At 38.3% G+C, this 21,477-nt stretch overlaps 1 protein-coding gene across 1 annotated transcript in view; it reads right to left on the bottom strand.

Moving 5' to 3' along the window:
• The window catches only part of LOC139938653 (GPN-loop GTPase 3-like), a 33,803-nt gene extending 16,389 nt beyond the window's left edge, over nucleotides 1-17,414 (bottom strand). The window contains exons 1-4 of the mRNA XM_071934261.1: nucleotides 17,380-17,414; nucleotides 15,536-15,643; nucleotides 13,511-13,619; nucleotides 12,145-12,232 (exon numbers count right to left, since the gene is read on the bottom strand). Of these exons, the coding sequence (XP_071790362.1) occupies nucleotides 12,145-12,232; nucleotides 13,511-13,619; nucleotides 15,536-15,583 (245 nt within the window). The 5' untranslated portion in view covers nucleotides 15,584-15,643; nucleotides 17,380-17,414. The remainder of the gene's footprint in view (nucleotides 1-12,144; nucleotides 12,233-13,510; nucleotides 13,620-15,535; nucleotides 15,644-17,379) is intronic.
• Between the last annotated feature and the right edge of the window lie 4,063 nt (nucleotides 17,415-21,477).

Raw genomic sequence — 21,477 nt, 5'->3', positions numbered from 1 at the left:
GTAAAGCCCTTTCATATGATGTATAGATTATCAAAATAGCTTGTGTGGTTGAGGATATAGGAGCTTGTGCATAATGACGACTGGAGAAGAGACTAACTAACCGGGAGGGAAATGTTTGTTGAAAACACCTTGGAAACAGACTACGTACGTAAAGCCCTTTCATATGATGTATAGATTGTCAAAATAACTTTTGTGGTTGAGGATTTAGGAGCTTAATGCATAATGACGACTGGAGAAGAGACTAACTAACCGGAAAGGAAATGTATGTTGAAAACGCCTTGAAAACAGACTACAAAGGAGGCTATTTATAGGAGAAGAAAAAAATAAATACAAAAATAAACAGTACAAATTTTGGTCGCCACGTGGTCTCCCATCCAAATACTGACTGGGCCCGATTTTGCTTAACCTCAGTGACCGGACGAGAACCGGTGTTATCAACGCAGTATGGTCGTAGATAAAACTAATTACTTTTGAAGAAAACTGACATTATGTTGAGCACGCCTCGAGCGTAGACTAAAACGATCAACACGTGGTGCAGAGCGTGACTATGCTCCTCAATGCACCGCATACTTACACGTGGTGACCGCAATGCACCGCATGCTTACACGTGGTGACAAAGTACGTGTACATGTAATCGTAAAATCTTTACGCGCAATCAATGGGGGAATTTTGTAGTTCTTTATACATGAATTTTGAAATTTTCAACCTCTCTTTTGAGCCGGAAGACAAAATAAAAATGGGGTCATGTCTGTGAGGTGTTTACGGAGTTTTTAATGCCCTTTCCGATGATGTATTGATTGTAAAAATCTCTCATGTAGATCTAAAGTTATGATTTTTTGAAATAATAAACTTTGAATTAGTGTATCTCGTCAACTGATGACGTCATCGTGACGTAACAACTTTTGTATCATCTACTGGTTATTGTCTACCTGTGTGCAAAGTTTCAACTTAATGCAAGCTTCGCATCTATGCTTTTTCTTGCGGACAATCGACAGCGAGAAGAATAAGAACCCCCCCCCCCAAAAAAAAACCCAAAAAAAACAAAAAAACAAACGAACAAAATCAAAGAGTTGTTCGGGCTGTTGCCCGAACACCTAATAAATAAAAACCGAACAAAAATAAGAGGTGTTCCGGGCTGTTGGCCAGAACACCTAATAATAAAACATTTAGCCACCAAATGGTCTCCCATCCAAGTACTGACCGGGCCCGAGTTTGCTTAACTTCAGTGATCGGATGGGAACCGGTGTTATCAACGCAGTACGGTCGTAGATAAACCAACAATTTACTTTTGAAGAAAATATACAATAAATTCGATTTGAACCAGAAGACGAGGTCAATAAGGGGTCATGTCTGCGAGGCGTTTACGGAGTTTTTATTGACCTTTCCGATGTTGTATTGATTGTAAGAATCCCTCATGTAGATCAAAAGTTATGATTTTTTGAAATAATAAACTTTGAATTAGTGTATCTCGTCAACTGATGACGTCATCGTGACGTAACAACTTTTGCATTATCTACTGGTTATTGTCTACCAGTGTGCAAAGTTTCAACTTAATGCAAGCTTCGCATCTATGCTTTTTCTTGCGGACAATCGACTCTGAGAGGAAGAAGAAAAACTAAAAAAAACTAGATATAGTGTTTGCAGAAACAAACACTAGGTGTTCGGCTATTGTTGGGTCAGTGTTTGAATCAATGAAAAAAAAGGGTTGTTAATAGCTCGTCAAATTGCAAAGAAATCAAAACCAAACAGTTTTCTCGATGTGTAATCATTTTATGGTAAAGCATCAAAAAGTGTACATTTCAACCTAAAAGCCTTTAAATAATGCCTTTCCAAAACATTTTACAGGCACTTCCGGTTTAAAAGGTCAAAAGGTCAAGAGAAGGTCACCAACATACCCATGTTTGTGAAGTACGTGAGGCCCTTTCATATGATGTATAGGTAAATTAATAATTTTGCTTGTTACATAAAATAAAATTGAAGAGGATGATTACTGATTTTATTTAAAAAAGGTTAATGGCTGTTAGCAAACTGCGTCCAACTAACATTACATGGTGTAAATGTACTTGCAAAATAGTGTTACTGGCCTCACGTTTTGACCCTACTAAATAGCTACGTGAGAAGAATGAGACAATAAATAATGAATTCAGTTCAAAAGGATAAAAGTTTGTTTTCGTCATATTATTCATCAAACTATAAGCCTTTACTTAATTAAAATCTTCACAACAAAATGTATGTATGGAAGGTACCATACAGCACGTCACGGAGCCGAGTTGAAAAGTGACAATACCAAAGTGCAACCATCAGCCGTGAAGTTACATTATATATGCTGGTTATTGTCAAAAGGATAAAAGTTTGTTTTCGTCATATTATTCATCAAACTATAAGCCTTTACTTAATTAAAATCTTCACAACAAAATGTATGTATGGAAGGTACCATACAGCACGTCACGGAGCCGAGTTGAAAAGTGACAATACCAAAGTGCAACCATCAGCCGTGAAGTTACATTATATATGATGGTTATTGTCAAAAGGATAAAAGTTTGTTTTCGTCATATTATTCATCAAACTATAAGCCTTTACTTAATTAAAATCTTCACAACAAAATGTATGTATGGAAGGTACCAGACAGCACGTCACGGAGCCGAGTTGAAAAGTGACAATACCAAAGTGCAACCATCAGCCGTGAAGTTACATTATATATGCTGGTTATTGTCAAAAGGATAAAAGTTTGTTTTCGTCATATTATTCATCAAACTATAAGCCTTTACTTAATTAAAATCTTCACAACAAAATGTATGTATGGAAGGTACCATACAGCACGTCACGGAGCCGAGTTGAAAAGTGACAATACCAAAGTGCAACCATCAGCCGTGAAGTTACATTATATATGCTGGTTATTGTCAAAAGGATAAAAGTTTGTTTTCGTCATATTATTCATCAAACTATAAGCCTTTACTTAATTAAAATCTTCACAACAAAATGTATGTATGGAAGGTACCATACAGCACGTCACGGAGCCGAGTTGAAAAGTGACAATACCAAAGTGCAACCATCAGCCGTGAAGTTACATTATATATGATGGTTATTGTCAAAAGGATAAAAGTTTGTTTTCGTCATATTATTCATCAAACTATAAGCCTTTACTTAATTAAAATCTTCACAACAAAATGTATGTATGGAAGGTACCAGACAGCACGTCACGGAGCCGAGTTGAAAAGTGACAATACCAAAGTGCAACCATCAGCCGTGAAGTTACATTATATATGATGGTTATTGTCAAAAGGATAAAAAGCTTGTTGTCGGGACAACCAACCCCCTTATATTCAACGAACCATGTGAATCTATTCAAACAAGCGAAACCTTCTAAAGAATATCCATGCATAGATTTGTCAGGTGCATAAAATTATGTCCCAGCCAGCACTGTGATTTATGTGTGTGTTTTACTAGTTTCCTCACTCCCCAACCAAAGTGACTACAATACGTCTCTATTGAATAACAATAGTATATTTCGACATGATTTTTATTTTCAGCTTTTCCATAGATCCTGTTTTTTATGACTCCCAAAAATGGTCGACCGTGTTAGTTCGCAAAGTAAAAGGAAAACCACGCAATTTCGAGGCAAATTTGTGTGGATCATTTTACAACATCTTTCCAACCATTATGTATTTTATAACAAACGGTTACAAACGCTTTTTATAGACCAACTCGTCCGATCCAAGGCAACGTGTTCCTTTAACGCATATAATGTTATTTACACAAAATAAGAAAATACTGGAACCCAAAACCGGGCTAAGCATATAATAATTATATATCGTTTGGAACCTCCGTAACATCTCCTGCCCTAGTGGTGCCCGATCCAAGGCGTCAAACATGACTTAAATCCATTGGACCCTTTCGGTTAACAGTATTGCCCAAGGCCCACACTTCGTGTATCACAACTTCTATAACAAACCTGTGAAAATTTAGGCTCAATCGGTCATCGGAGTCGGGAGAAAATAACGGAAAAACCCACCCTCGTATCCACGCGTTTCGCCGTGACATGACATGTGTTTAAAATAAATCCGTAATTCTTTTGACCAAGAGGTGCTCGATCCAAGTTGTCAAACATAATGATAATGAAGTAAATTTAATCACAAAAAAATGGAACCCTCACACCGGGGCGAAATCCTTCTCTTTTCGATAAGTACACTGGGTTTCTTTTATATGCGTTACATAACACATGGGACCAACGGCTTTACGTCCCATCCAAAGGACGAAGCAATGGTTAAGTGACATCATAATTTTGTAAAGTTAAGAAAACTCCTTAACATCTTTTGACTCAGAGGTGCTCGGTCCAAGTTGTCAAACATAATGATAATGAAGTAAATTTAATCACAAACAATGGAACCCCCATAAGCGGGCTAAGCACGGGCTAATCATACTAATATTTTGTAACCGTTGGAACCTACTTTATAGCTTTGCCTGGTCAAACATCATTTAAAGGGGCATTACAGTATTACATTTAGTTTTAGCCCGCAAACGTAAAGTTAAAAAGCAATATAAAGACTAGGAAATAGAGTGCTCTCATAGTGGTGCAAAAGGTTTGATACACACACATCTCAACGCGTGTTCAGGCTGTTAAGTCAACTTCTTAGTTTCTGTAAGTCGACTTGGTGAGATAAATTATGTCAGTTAGTCGACTGATCATTTTATCTAAGTCGACTTGGCGAGATGGATTATGTCAGTAAGTCGATTTACCATTTTATATAAGTCGACTTGGTGAGATAAATTATGTTGTTAAGTCAACTGATTGTTTTGAATAAGTCGACTTAGCAAGATAAAATATGTCGGTATTAAGTTAACTTATTCCACGAAATAAGTCGTCTTTATGAGATAAATTATGTGGGATGGCACTCCTGGAGCTCCGTAGGTGACCCTTTGCCAGTCAAAACTTATCATTGGAAAATCACGCCATGTGCACGCACATGGCACTGGCGTATAATGTGTACCGGTAAACAAGTCTGAACAAGCTATAGTAGTCGCGATGCTGCGTTAGGCATGAACACTTTTAGGCCAAGAAAATATACAAATGCTTACTTTTGAACCGTAAGACAGGGTCAAAATGGGATTATGTCTGCGAGGCGTTTACGGAGTTTTGAATGATGATTCCGGTGATGTATTGATTGTAAGAATCCCCTGTGTAGATCAGATGTTATGAAGTGATCGGACGGGAATCGGTGTTATCAACGCAGTACGGTCGTAGATAATATACAATAAATTCGATTTGAACCAGAAGACAAGGTCAAAAGGTTAAACGCCTTGAACGAAGACTATTCTACATGAAGCTTTTTCGCGCTCTATGGATGATCACTGGAGCGTGACTCTCCCGCACAGCTAATACACTACACGTTGTGTGTATGCGTAAGTGAAATGATGTTTATGCACATACCAACGGGGGATTTACGTTGTTTTTAAGACGTGAATTTTGCCATTTTCAACCTCTCTTTTGAGCCGGAAGACAAAATCAAAATGGGGTCATGTCTGTGAGGTGCTTACGGAGTTTTTAATGCCCTTTCCGATGATGTATTGATTGTAAAAATCCCTCATGTAGATCAAAAGTTATGATTTTTTGAAATAATAAACTTTGAATTAGTGTATCTCGTCAACTGATGACGTCATCGTGACGTAACAACTTTTGTATCATCTACTGGTTATTGTCTACCAGTGTGCAAAGTTTCAACTTAATGCAAGCTTCGCATCTATGCTTTTTATTGCGGACAATCGACAGCGAGAGGAAGAAGAAAAACAAAAAAAAACAAAAAACCGAACAAGAACAAAGAGTTGTTCGGGCTGTTACCCGAACACCTAAAAAAAAAAAAACCGAACAATAACAAAGAGTTGTTCGGGCTGTTGCCCGAACACCTAAAAAAAAAAAAACGAACAATAACAAAGAGTTGTTCGGGCTGTTGCCCGAACACCTAAAAAAAAAAAAACGAACAATAACAAAGAGTTGTTCGGGCTGTTGCCCGAACACCTAAAAAGTAAAAAATGTACCTCTTCGCGTGGCTTTTTCAGCCGAGAGTCAAAACGCTTATCTATTACGATGACCCCTTGACATCAGTGGCGATTTCCCCTAATTGGGTTTGAAATTAGATCTCCAGTTTTGGCAAACTGAGGGTGCTATTTTCCACATCAAATAGCCGCCAATGACATCACGATTCCTTTGTTTGACCTCACGTTTTTCAGAATTTTGGCTTGGAGTGTTTCGGGGAAAAAACATTTTTACCATGTTTTAACATGAGGTACGAGACTCGTTATACCTTTTTGCTGTTTCCCGCGGACCGCATCTATTACAAAAATGTAAAAATATATATTTCTGAGCATTCTGTAGCCGCTGTTGAAACATTGATAGGATGCCTCAACAGCAATTGTAAGGAAAATACAGATTGAAGTTTGCTAACCAGAACAAGGCCGACGATTGTAGCATCGGGCTTATACTTTGAAAACAATGGTATTGAAACGGTGACTTTGAGTTTGATCAACGTATATATTTCTATAATTAACCACATAAAAAAAATGTGATACATATTGTATTTGTAGATTGTTCAAATAAAAACAGTTTTAGACTGTGCTAAACGTTTGTTCTATTTTCTTCTTGTAAAAAACATACAAGTACAGTAAAGCTTTTGAGCTGTACATGTAAAGTTTAAACCCTGAGCCCAGCCCTGCTAGTGGTAAACTGTTGGATTACACCCTGGGTCATCCGATTATTAAATACATTGACGGTCAATAGGCCTATAGCGTCCACTTCCATGAAAAAAAAAAGTCACATTCCTAATATTAAATAAAAAAAGTTACTTTTTGTCTTCTTCTTTTGTTTGGATGGAGGGGCATGGCCCCCCATTGCCCCCCCCCCCTGATTCTGCCCTTGATCCCATCGAGGGCACTATAGGGATTGGGTTCGAACAGTCCCTTCCTGGTTGCAGAGATTAACACTGGAATATTTCTCTGGGGGTTTCCTCCCACATCTAAAACTGAAACTTCCTTACTCGTCCTCTCTCCATAGAACTGTTCGGAACCTTGGCATTGTCTTTGACAATCTTATGTCTATGTCTTCACAAATAACATCATTGTCTAGGTCTGTGTCATACCATCTGCGTAACATTACACGTATAAGAAGGTTTCTCGACGTTGACACATGTAGCAGTGTTACAAGGTCTCTTGTTCTTTCACGATTGGACTATGGCAACGCACTTTTACTTGGAGAGAACACAACTCAAATTAATAGACTTCAACATCTTCAGAATTGGGCTGCCAAACTAATATTTTGTGCTTCTAAACATGATTATGCAACTTCTTCTCTCAAAAAGCTACATTGGCTCACGGTGAAAGAGCGCATTCAATTCAAAATATTGGTGCATGTGTATAAATGCTTAAATGGACTTGCACCAGCATATCTTTCATCTTGTTTTTCTTTTCACATTCAAACTAGGGCTGGGCTTCGCTCAGCATCAGACAAAACCCGTCTTGCTGAAAATAAACTAAGCAGCAAATCTCTTCAATCCGCTGCATATAAATCATTTAGCTTAGTCGCTCCAGGACTGTGGAACCATCTTCCCATCACCATACGCACCTCAATTTCACTGCCTATTTTCAAGAAAGCACTTAAAACACATCTTATTCCTTAGTGTCTGTTTGTTGCTTTATTATTCATTTGTTGTATTATCTGCATTGCTATTGTTCGTTTAAAGCGCTGTGGTCTAAATGAAATGGCGCTACATGTATATAAAAACCCATTGTATTGTATTGTATAGGGTTGCTGGCTAGTACAGTGATTAAGCTCACAAACAGAATAAATGAAATGAAATGAAATGAGATGAGATGAGATGAGATGAGATGAGATGAAATAAACTATCCTCAGCAACTTGTTTAAAAGCAAAAGCAATTATGGACGAGAGCACCCAAACGCACCAAAACGCAATCCAATCAGTTCAAGTACACAACTCCAAAACAGAATTCCATTTACTGTGTTTATAAAGTTGTTTTAGAGGGTTTCAGGAGACACTTGCAAAAAAAACACATTTTTGTTGCATTTGTTTAGGTCAAACCATAGATTGACTAGACTATAAGTCAGAGTTACAAGCAACAACAAAGAAAATACAGCAGAGATAATGTTGATAATGCAGGGAAGACTTGAGGGAAATAACCCATACCATTATCAAGATTGCGCTGTTCAGGAACATTGACAAAACCTTTCAACGTACATGTAACTCCCTTAAGTCAGAGTTATGAGCGACAACAAAGGACAGAAGGCGGATAGTAAAGGAAACAAGGCAGATATAATTTAAAGTACTACATGCAGGAAGACTTTGGAGAAGTAAACCAAACCATTATCAAGATTGTGCTGTTCAGGAACATTGACAAAACCTTCTAAATACTGTAATCTTCCTAAAGTTACGAACAACAAAAAAGGAATGAAAGTGGACAATGAAGAAAATAAGGCAGAGATAAAAAATAATCCAAACCATTCAAACAAGTTGTGCAGTTGTGGAACAATGACAGTACTTTAACTTTTTACTGACAGAGCAGAGAAAGGGTTGGAGTAAAGTTGGGACTCAAATGGGGTTTGCTTTTAAATGCTGGACACCAAGCTCACCCAAACAACTATCAGATGCTGCCACAAATAATGTAAGGTTATATTTTTAACAACAATCCATTACTCTCTGAAAAGTCTTATGGGGAAATTTTTTTGGAACTGGTAACTCAAAAAAGTGTAGAATCAGTAAAGAAATGCAGCAGTTTACATGTAGCAGGTGTTTGCACAGCAAAAAAACAGAATTCGGGTTAAAAACGGAGAAATCACATCCCGGCCAATTTCATTCTTTTCATCTTTTGCTTGATTGTTTCCAACATACTGTTCTTTGTAGTTACTTTTTGTAAAGGTTCTTTATAATTACTGTGGACTCTTATTAAATTCAGGCCTCAGATTAATTTAACACATGATGATCTTTTGAATTCATTCTCTGACTACAAGTAAAGACCAAGTGGGAATCATAGCTGAAAATTAAATCTCAAGAAGCCTTGCCTCGGTCCAAGAAGCAATTATCTAATAATTGAACAAAGCATTTAAAGATTAAACAAATTAAATGGCCAACAGAGAAGACAACGATCGCACATGACTTTTGTTAACAAAAAATTATCACTTAAATATAAGTATCAAGATGGAGTAAATATCTATAAAAAAAAATATTTTAAAAGCACATATTTAATTGTTTCCTTTTTTTTATATTATTATTATTATTATTATATACATATATATATTTAAGTATATCTGGTTGGTGTTTCTGCTTTTGTTTGACTACTTGGGGGTTTCTGTATATAATTTTTTGCTTTAATTTGCACTTCAATTTGAGATTTCTGTGTATTATATTATAAGTAATTATTATAAGTAATTGTTTACTCTTTTAAATGAGCAGGGTTCTGGGAGGGCAAGTATTTTTGTGAGGACAGGTTTGTTTTACTTTTCCTTTATCTGGACGGCCTCTGCTCGTTATACTGTATTGTCCCCAAAACAGAAATAAAATGTTAAATAAAAGGATCCTCAAGATCCTAAAAACAGCTTTTAAAAACAGAAACAAAGGTTGAGTCTTGCTGGAAAAATCCCAACAATGTTTGTCAACACTTGAAATATGAAAAGTAGCAATTGATGTGGATCATCAACACATGTGTGCAATCTGCAAGGATAAACTGAGTATAATTTATTTTAACCCTTACACCGATGTGTATCGCACTGTACACTCAGTACTTTCCCGAGTTCTGTTAAAAAATCCACAGGCTAATCATTCGACCACATATAGACTGGGCCCAATTTCATAGAGCTGCTTAAGCACAAAATTTTGCTTAAGCAAAAAATTCATTGCTTAGTAAAATCAGATTACCGGCCAAGACTCCACTCAATTGTTATGCTAAGTGAACAACAGCTTAATACTAGTCATAAGCAATGTATATGGCAGGAAATTTCGCTCAGTAACACGTGTAAAATAAGCGAACTATTTTCGTGCTTAAGCAAATTTGTTGCTTAAGCAGCTCTATGAAATTGGCCCCTGGTGGCTAGAGGCAACTCAAATTCTATGTTTTAGCAGCAGCTACTGCAATGATTTAATAGATGTTATTTTTGCAATGGTGAAAAAAAGAAGAATTTGGTTTTACCTATAAATTTAGTAATTTGAAGTAATTTTGGATAACTTAAGCCGTGTGCGCATTGGATTCAAATAGTTAACTTACCGCCCCAAATTGTTAACTTACCAATATTAAATCCCAGTGTTAACAGCCGGTAGCTTTATAACGGGGTGGTAAGTTACCGGGTTTGTAGTTACCACCACAGCCCCCGATTTCACGAAACTCATCGCAAGTAGCGACGCATCGTAGGGTTTGCGAACTCGTCGCCAGACCTATAAGACACGTTGCGGCTGCGACGAGTTCGCAACTTACGACGTGTAATCGGTCGCAACTTGCACTTGCAACGCGTCGCAGCGCTTCGTGAAATCGGGGGCAGGGCTGTTAACTTAACAGGTCTATTCAAGCCGCGATAACTTAACAATGTTAACTTAATAGGGACAAGAAGTCCAATGTGAATGCACCACCCCGGTAACTTAACAATACTGTCATGTTACTTCTATCTAAAAGATCTGCTGATGTTTGAACCACCGCATGTAATACACGCTGCTCCGAAAATTTCAGGTTAAAAGCATAGCTGCGTGTCCATTGTGTTTACGCATCACGCGGAGCCCAAGCCTGAGCCGGAGGCCAAGCTGAGGTTCGAGAAAGGCCCCTGGTAAATTACTGGACACAAATTAATCCAAGTCGAACAGCTGTTAACTTACCAGGCCGGTAAGGTTACCAGGCCGGTAGGTTACCGGGCCGGTAAGTTACTAGACTCAAAAGTCCAATGCGAACCTAGCTTTAAAGGGAAGTTATGTTTGGAAAACACTCCTAAAATTAATGCCATAAAATACTTTAATTGGTTAAAAGTATAGAAGCTTTTGATAGTATAAAGCATTTTACGAAACATTTCACTTTGAAGTAATGTGGTTAGGGAAAAAGAACTTTGAATTTGAGAAGTGCTATCAGTGCTGAATCAATCTTCCTGCGTGGACTAAACCACTCCGAATTCTCAGCAATATCTCAAAAATGCTACCAGCTTTTGAAATGATATTTTCACAGGTTAGTTTGATTGTTTATTTCATTTATATGGGATTAAAATCGAACAGCTACAAAAAACAAATGTGTGGGTTTCTCTTAAAAGGCAAAATGTTCAATTATTTTAATCCCATAAAAATGGAAACATACACCAAAACACTAACATGTGACAATTTATATTTCAACATTTTTGTTGTGTTTTTTTCAAATTTTTATTTGGGGGCATAAAAACTCTTTTTATAGGTTTTCTCGGTCAATTTGGAAAAAAGAGCAGCCAATTTAACATCCAAGCTATTCAATTTCGCGCAAAATCGAATGCAACTGAAAAGAGTCATTCGATTTCGTTTTATGATTATTCAAATGTAATGTTGCGTCATTCCATTACACAAAATATTTATTTAATTTAACAATTCATCAAAGCAGCAATCAAATTCGCAGCAATTCTTGAGGCGTGTGTGTCACAAAAAAGAATGACGATACGCTTAATTGAACGGAGTGCTGAATGAATTTGACTCAACTCAAACGAAATTGAATGACCGAATTCTGAATTTGAAATGCAGTAACAACTGCAGAGGCAAAACAGCTTTAATTCGAACGCACGATAATGAAATTGACTGCTGATTTGCCGAATTTGACAAAACCTAGATACATAACTAAATAACTTGAAACATATTTGTTATACTTGATATTCTTAATTAATTGTTTATTTTTAATCAGTCTGTCTGTTTGTTTATTGTTATAAAATGTTTAGTGTATTTGAATCGAGGCCAATTTTAATTTCCCCAGTGTGGGATAATTAAGTTCTTATCTTATCTAAATCTTATGTTATTTTACTTCGAAGTGAAATATTTCTCAAATGCTTTATACTATCAAATGCTTCTGTAGGCTTATAACCAAAGGTTTTTATTGCAATTAGTTTCAGAATGACTACCAAAAGTATGTGTTTCCTTTATTGTAATGACTTACTCCATACAGAAGACCAATCCACCGTTTGGTCCAAACCTGAGAGCATCGTCATCCATGACATCATCAACTTCAATTAATTCTCTTATATCTAAATAAAAAAAGTGAGACAAATATCATCAATAGTAAATGATAGAAAGTATAAACAAAAAGTATTTACTTTGGAGTAAGAGCATTATGTAAAAGCAAAACCTTGAAATTATAAAATGAAAAAAGAAGTTAACTTTTGAACATTTGCTAATAGACACTTCCATAAAATATGCTACCTAATTACATTCACGCATGCGTACAGACCCTATTGGTTGGCAAACGCCATAGAGATTTGCTCGAAGTAGATGCACAATCGCCTTTGCGTCATGCTGTCATTAACCGCATATAAAACAGAGTGATTTTCCCGCATTTTGTCAACCAAAATGCTAGTGCGCACATGCTATGGGAATTTACATGGGAAGGGTCTATTGAAATAATTTATGTGGGGCCAGTAAACACACAAATGTGCAATTTACACATTTCATGGGAAGGGTCTACTGAAATGGTTTCTGTGGGGCCAGTAAACACACAGTTGGACAAGCTTAGTGGTCTTGTTCTTTTCAATTGAATACATTTCCTCACTAATGTAATATCTTCGAGAAAAACTGTTGACTGTGAACCTGATAATTATCTTTCAATTCTTTTTAAAGAGTATTGAGTATGCAAATGAGACAGATCTTTGGGGGTGTTGAGGCCGAGTGGATAAGAGCATCGGACTCAAGTTCTGGTGGTTAAGTCGCCGGAATGTGGGTTCAAACCCCGGTCTTAACACTTGTGACCTTCAGCTTTTCTCTTCTCTGGGTGGAAAGAAGCAATGGTTAAAACCATTGCTTCTCTCCACCCAGGGGTAAAATGGGTACCTGTGAGGGCAGAGATGGTTTATGTGAATGATAAGCTTGGAGGCTTGGAGCATGGTAACTCGCAGCACCGACTGTATACTCCCCAGGGAGCTGAGATGGTTTAAGGAATGATTTAAGGCCCAGTGACCAGGGGGCATAATACTGGAAGCGCTTTGAGATGCCCCTTCGGGCTTTGATAAAGCGCTACCTTCTCTGGCTGTTTGTTCAACTCATTGATTGTTCAACTCATTTTGATTCAGGTCTTGTAAGATACATTCTGGGCTTGATTTCACCAAGCAATAAAATCCATCATAAGACAAATTGTCGGTCTTACCATAGTATTTTTTATTGTGTCATCACACTTCCCTTAGCAACTACGATTGATTTGCATTTAAGATCAATCTTAGCTCTTTGTGGAATCTTCCCCATGTCCCCTTTATGAGCTACAAGCCCCGCCGTCTTGTAAATTCCCAAACCCCCTAATTCAAAACATGACATACCTGCAACTGGCTGATAATCAAAATACTCAGCAGCGGGGTCAAGGTTCACAACGTGAGCTGCTCGGTGGATATTCTCACAGTGACGCAGCATGTTACTGCAGTATGTGGACTGTAATTGAGAAACAACACAAGAAGTTAATGAATATCCAAACAGTTTGATAACAGCTACCTTTATTTGACGCTATCTCTTTTTTGGTTTGTTGTAGGAGATACATGTTGGTATTTAATACAAACTTATTAAGTGTATTACGCTTCAAAATGGCACAAAAACCAGCTCTCTAGGTGCTGTACTTCATAAGGTATTTTAATTTATCAATATAAACCACAAGGGAAACTGACTGGGTAAATTTGTAAATGATTTTTGGGGTTGAACAAAGAATTGACTAGAGTGGGATTCGAACCATACAACCGTTAACTGCCGTGTAGCCAGGGATCACACTCAAAATATTTTAATTTGTGAGGTATTTCTAAAAGTGAGCAAAAAGTTTGTTATTGTGAATCTCACTAATTAAAGGCACTGGACACTCTCGGTAATTACTCAAAATAATTGTGAGCAACTAAATTTTCTTGGTAACGAGCAATGGAGAGCTGTTGTATAAAACATTGTGAGAAACGGCTCCATCTTAAGTACCGAGCTTTTGGGAAAGAAATAACTTCCCACTAAAATATTTGAATTGATTTTGAGACCCAATCTGAGGTCTCGAAATCAAGCATCTGAAAGCACACAACTTGTGCGACAAGGGTGTTTTTTCTTCCATTATTATCTCACAACTTTGACAACCAATTGAGTTCAAATTATCACAGGTTTGTTGATTTTTTTTTTTTTGATTTTTGCATCGGTTGAGATACACCAAGTGAGAAGACTGGTCTTTGACGATTACCAAAGATGCCCAGTCCCTTAAGAGTCATAGATCAAACGAAATTCAATATTTGCCTTTGCTCACGGGTCCCAATCCAGGCCTGATACTTCACGGAGGCAACGGAGGCGATTGCCTCCGTTGCCCCTTGCCATTGCCTTGGTGCCTTTGAAATGCTCCAGTAGAAATTTACAATTTCCTCATAGGGTGCCCTTTGCCAAAGAGAAAATGCCTTGGTGCCCTTGCCCTTTCAAAAACGAAGCATACAGCCCTGCCAATCAATCGTTGAAAAATTGAAATCAAATCCGAGTATTTAGGGGAAATTCTTGGTTGATTAGACACATAATGACTTTTGAGCTGAATGCAGGCTAAAATGTCATGAAGGTTAGAGACTTGGTGCTTCAAATGTCTTTGTCCTTCAAATGTCTTTGTCCTAGGCTTAATTCCCATTTAAAATTCCTACTTAAAAATATTCATAAAAACAAATGAAGAAGGTCCGGTTGGATCGCAAGCTAAGGCCATCTACCCTATTTATTATAAATAACAAATGTGATAGATTAGGGGAAATCCTTGGTTGATTTGACATGGAATGAATTCTAATGTCATGAAGGTCAGAGACTTGGGCATCATACAAAAGTATTGATGCGCTTTACAATAGGAGTGATTTTACAAAAATTTAAGTTCTAGCAGTTGTGATGTGGTGTAGAAGAGAGATAATTGAACTGTTCTTTTTAAACCAAATTAGCACAAAGAATGTTGCGATCCAGCGTTATATTTAGTACAAGCCAAAGTATGACAATAATTATTTGCAATAGTTATTTTACACAACAGACCTACTTATTATTGAAAATAAAATCTATTGAATCATTGAATCAGGAATAGATGACCTGGTTTTATGTTAAGTGAGGGGAATGGTTCAAATCACAAGTGCATAAGTAAGCCCATCACAGTGCAGTTGGATTTCTGGGGAAAAAAATACACCTGGCTTCAACCTTAGTTCATAATAATTGCATAATTTTTTACTTGGTATAATATCGTCGTTGAGAAAGGGGCCAATGAAATAAGATAAACTTCATTCTTTTAAATGTCTACATTTAAACAACTAGTCCTTTGTTAATGTAATAGCAAGTATAATATAACAAAAAGCAGAAGTGATCATGCAATTCACCTTTCCACTGCCTGCTGGGCCAATGACAAGCTGTGCATAACGCGGCATCCTGTTGGCAACAGCAGTACGATTATCACAGAACGTCAAGTTGTCTATTTCTCATTTGATCTGGTGAGAAAATAAAAATATAAACAATTTACTTGGGCTATAAAGGGGGTCCACAAGACAACAGGGCTTGACACTCAAAATATTTACTGACCAGCAACATTTTGGCCAGACAGAATCAAACCCTTAACATTGTACCCATTCTCAGTACTTCTAGAAACTATTTATGATATATAAGGCTCCCCCGTGAGCCTTATGTACTAGGGGTACAACATTTTGGGCCTCCTTAAAGCTATGTTTTTAAAATCTTCATTGATTAAAAGTAGGTGAACATTTTACGATCCACTGTCCTGAATCAAGGTATTATGGCTTTTTCTTTGAATTGGAAAAAAAAAAAAAATGATCAATGCCATATATCAACTGATGCACTAATTATTTTATTTCTTTTTATTTTATTTTATTTTATTTATTTTTATTTTTAATATCTTTCATTTGTTAATAAGAAGTATGCAAACATATATTTAAACTTGATGGACATTAAAATTTTCACACCACACACCGATCTTCGATGACTTCAGCTGGTCCCATTTGTTTTTAGTTTTTCCTGTTTTCGAGGCAAACGAGAAAGTATGGTTTCCCGGTGAAGCCATACAGTGAAGAAACATCTGCAGTGACTACAAGTGTTCTGTGAGACTTTGTGTTTGACTCTAAAGCCAGCAGTTGTCTTCATATCATTCAAAATATTTGTTATTATGACATAAAAATACCCATGGTAATTTGCAAAAAAATAAAAATAAAAAAATTAAATAGAAAGTGTGAATAATAATTGGCTTTCAAATCTGATTTTTATTTAGTCTTTTTCTTTCTTAACATTTATAATAAAAGTGCATAAATAAACAGTAATAATTGAATCACCAAGCCGATGTTTTAATTTTAATAATAATATATAATATTGATACGAGGGTTAACAAATAATTCTCCAAATATATTAAAAAATGATATAAGGCACATGGCTTCTTTATTTAAGCCTCTGTATTTTTTCCCAGAATGCTCAGCAGAATTAGTTGTGATAACATAACCCTCATCCCAACATAACAATAACACTTTCACTTCATGGTGTGTTGAAATTTTTGAAGTTTTGGTTTTACGTTGCGAGAGACAGTCCGCCATTAAAAGTGCTTATGCATGCACGACATTGGAGCAACGTCATGTTTTCACACCTTTCATTGGTTGGTATTTTATTGAATATTCAGAAGCTAGTATGGCGTGCAAAATAAATCCAAAATATTATTCAATTACTACTTAACAAATTTAATTACATTTTTGTCCTAAGGCATTATGGCTACTTTGTTAGAATCCAGAGATATCATAAGGCATGAAAGTAAAACATTGATGCACTCACACTTCATAACAATCCGTTTTTCCCCATTTCAGACCAGTAATTTTTGGTTTCAGGAGATACGAAACCAATCTATGATATTTTCTCTTTAATGTAGACTTAATATTTATTACGCTTATCAGAATTTATTACAGTATGCATGAGTAAATTGAAAAAAAAATTGTTGTAATTTTCACTTAAAATATTGTAATATTTTCCCTACATTTGCACACCATAGAATCCCAAATAGTAACCACCTCACGTGATCCATCTAGTGACTAAAGCAGAATGAAACTCAATCTAGCAGATAGTAATTTTGTTTTGAACTTTCGAGGTTGGATGATGTTTCTTTGACTCATTTACAAAATTTAGTCCTATGAATTCCAATTAATAATATGAAAACACCAACATGTTAACCTACCGATGTTGTCTCGTGGGCGCAGCCATCTTAAAAAACGCTATGCATTGTGGGTGAAAATAGTCACGTGACATTAGGAAGAGGCATGTAGCTAGCTGCGCACTCGTCCATAATTGTTGTAAAAATTGTCCTAGAGTAGATGAGAATCACAAGAATTATAACAATAATTTTATAAGGGATTAAAAGAGAAGAAGACGGGGTCTCATTAATTTTAAAGCGGCCGTTTTAAGGCGGGTTGTCATGTCCCAGGGAAATCTATCCGCTGCCCGTATTTTTGTGAGGGCTGAAGGGGGAGGATTTAAAAGAGGGCGCTATCAGGATACGTAGTTTTGCAGACTTCATGCCACACTCGCGCAAACGTTACCAACAGTTTTGCGCACGTTTGCCAACAATTTCAATTGGAACGAGTTGTGTGCTGCCACCGTACTATTGTTAGGCCTACTTTCCCAGTCCCTTCTATACCCCGCTTCGTTTATTTGTACGTTCAGTTTATTTTTTTCCTATCCCGTATCGATATTTTATATGAGTAATTTTTATTTTCTTTCCTGAAGGCCTGTTATATCCCCGGCCCCGTATTTCATTTTTTTTTTTTTTTTTTTTTGCCGTGTGACCCCCCCCCTGTCCCGCCTTGTGCCCCCTTCCCTCTCCCGCCCCATTTATATCTAACCTGCGCCTCGAGTTTGGTGTGCCTTCGTCCCTGCATGGTCCCTGCGAGCCAGTGCGGTGTAGTGGCATTGTTCTGTGCTTGCGGCTAGTGGTTCTTTCCCAGTCCCGTTTATACCCCGTTGCGGGACCCGCTAGAAATCATTGCGTTTATAATTCCGCAAGAGCGTAGTGAAGTAAGGGGGGGGGGTAAGTGGTTAGGGACATTCGGAGTCACGAATCATTCGGAGTCACTTGCCCGTCTTTCTCCCGTTTCTTTATGTTTGTCCCACTAGTTGTTCTCTTTCCGAGTCCCGTTTTATACCTGTTTCTGTTTCGTCTATGTTGTCCGTTCATCAGTTAATTGTTTCCCTGTCCTGTTTATTTTTTTAAGTCCCTTTTCTTGTTTTCCTTTCTCTTATACATCTCCAGCCTCGATCACGTCACTTATTTTGTCCCCCCTCCCCGTCCCACCGTGTGCCCCTTCCCTCTCCCGTCCCATATCTAAACCGCGCCTCCCGTCCCCGCAGTCCCGCGCGTTGGCATGCATTGATCTGTGAGTGCCACTACTGTTTGCCCATTACTCATTAGCCTTGCTCAAGGCAGTCGAACTATTCACTCCGAAAAAAGACCGCCGCTGTATAAAAACCCACCCGTATTCACTGTGCGTGAAACCCACCCGTATTCACTGTGCGTAACATCGCACGACACGATGCCCCCGTACACTATCCGCATGCGGAGGCCGTTAGGCCGACAGCCTTGTAGGATCTGTGTTGAAGCCACTGACCTCATTACTATAATAAGCGAAGAGTTCCCACGGTCAGCTCATTACCATAATGCCCGCGAAAGACGAGACATGTTTACCTCACACACCACCACCACGGACACATGATAGGGTCCAAAGGTCGTGATAAGGGAAGTGCGTGATTGGACGTCAAAATGAATAATTCATTTGCCTCACATCCTGTGTTGTCTGATAGGTCTGACGAACGATATACATATTCATGAGCTGCATACTAGCATATCCTAGAGCCCCCCCAATTTCGTCCACTATTGGAATTTTTTCAATACAACACATTAAAACGGGAAGATACAGATCCGACAAGGCTGTCGGCCTGACGGCCTCCGCATGCGGTTAGTGGTGTACGAGTGCGATGACTTGTGTGAACAGTATTCGTGCGATGTGACAGTATGTATACGGGTGGGTCATTCGGTGTGATCGCACACACCATGCACAGGGTATACGGCGGGTGGGTTTACAGCTGCGTCTTTTCGGAGCGAATAATGCGACTGCCTTGAGCAAGGCTAATTACTCATCCAGTTTCGCGCGGGTCCCGCTATTATTTCCCAGTCTCGTTTTACCCAGTTCTAAAGTTAGGCCGCCAGGGCTAGTGGTTGGGCAACTATTTCTGTATCAGTGCGCGCGCGATGTCTTGGCACCTCGCCTGTGGGCCCTGGGGCGGGGGGGGGGGGGGGGCACACTGGAGGACGTGTCACCCCCCCCCCCATTTTTAAGGGTGGGGGACACATGGAAATTTGTTGACCTCCGCTATCCATGAAGCTCAAGTGATGCACTGTGCAATACCACCCATGGGCATCAATACGAGCGGGGGTGGGACACAATATCAAGTTCCCCGCCTATTATTGTTGACCATCTTTACCATGAAGCTCCAAGGGTAAACTGTAGTATTAGTATTACCATGGAGGTAGATTACCAAACCCGTATGGGGAGGCGGGTCTCCTATTCAACCATAGCTTACCCTTAGCTTCAGAACGGGTTCATAGTGTTTCGTACCTAATTTTGAAAACAACAAATATCGCAACAAAGTTCCCATTAGGCCTACACTAATACAAATCCATCATATTTCAAAAAGGAACCAAGTTCTAAAACCTTTTAATTATAAAAATCAGCACAGGGAAGGTAGACATTTACTTGGTAATTATAATTGTACATTATTTTGAGAAACGATTCCCTTCTCGGAAATAATGGTTTTAGAGAATTAATTCAAACAGATTTCAAATTGTGTTATTTAAGTATACGGATTATTCATGCTGCTGCGACAGAACCGCGCGAAATTGATAGCGACACATTATAACACTTTCTGAAATGAAACTTTCCACAGGTAAGTTTTTATTGTTTATAATATATAAAACATTGATTAATCGTTCGAATGGTTCCATAAACCAAACTGTATACCTTGCTCAACGATGTCATGATTAAAATCCTCTCAAAACAAACATTTTGGTTCATGGCCCAAGTTCTCTTAAAGGAACACGTTGCCTTGGATCGGTCGAGTTGGTCTATAAAAAGCGTTTCAAACCGTTTATGAAATGCATAAGGTTAGAAAGATGTTTTAAAAGGAGAATATGATGATCCACACAATTATCACTCAAAATTGCACGGTTTTCATTTTACGGCGCGAACTAACACGTGTAGATCACTGGGTCGACCCCGGTCTGCCCCGGTACGTTCGAATAGCTTTGACGGGGCTCACCCGGGTCAACCCCAGTGCCCTGATTGTGGAATGGGTCACTTGGGGGTGACCTGGGGAGCCTGCCGTCACAACGACAGGACGAGTGTGATCGTTCGATTAGCTCTTGTCAGGGGCTCACCCAAGGAGCACTGCGGGGTCGACCAAGGGAAGCTAAACGAACGCACTCAGTAGTTTGCCGTATCTGGGACATGATCTCCGTGGGGGACACAATCTCCTGCCTCACCTGACCGTAGTTGGATTGGATCCAGCTGACAGGTCCAGATAAAAGGCTTTAATCGAACTAAACTTGGGACAGATCCAAACAGTGATTTGAAAAACATTATGGTTGAAGCAATCGCACAACATCGGTAAACAGTATTGTCCAATGGCTCAGACGTCGTGTATCACGACTTATAAATAACAAACCGGTGAAAGTTTAGGCTCAATCGTTCATCGGAGTCGGGAGAAAATAACGGGAAAACCCACCCTTGTTTTCGCACGTTTCGCCGTGTCACGACATGTGTTTAAAATAAATCCGTTATTCTCGATATCAAGAACTTATAATTGTTTTAATGTTTTCTCAAAAAGTAAAGCCTTTCATGGAATAATATTTCAAGGGAAGTCTTTCACCATTACCTTCTGTAAACCCTGTAAGTTATTTGTAAATCTGTGAACTTTAAATTTTTGTTCTGTTCAGAAAGTGTCCAATGAAGCGCACACTCATAATTTTTCGAGGACAATTTCGAGCGCACACTCATAATTTTTCGAGGACAATATCAACATCTTTGTTCCCCGCAAGAGCCGACGTGTGCCTCCTGTGACAGTCACTGACCTGGATTTTGCGGATGATATCGCATTGGTGTCAAACACGATTGAGCAAGCCCAGGACCTGTTACTGTCAGTTGAGGAGGAGTGCCTGAAAATTGGCCTACAGCTGAACACAAAAAAGACCAGAAAGATAGCTTACAACATCAGTGACCCTCCT

This window comes from Asterias amurensis, chromosome 6 (assembly GCF_032118995.1).
Source record: "Asterias amurensis chromosome 6, ASM3211899v1".
Classification (NCBI taxonomy): domain Eukaryota; kingdom Metazoa; phylum Echinodermata; class Asteroidea; order Forcipulatida; family Asteriidae; genus Asterias; species Asterias amurensis.
This window is presented reverse-complemented; position numbering and strand designations above follow the sequence as displayed.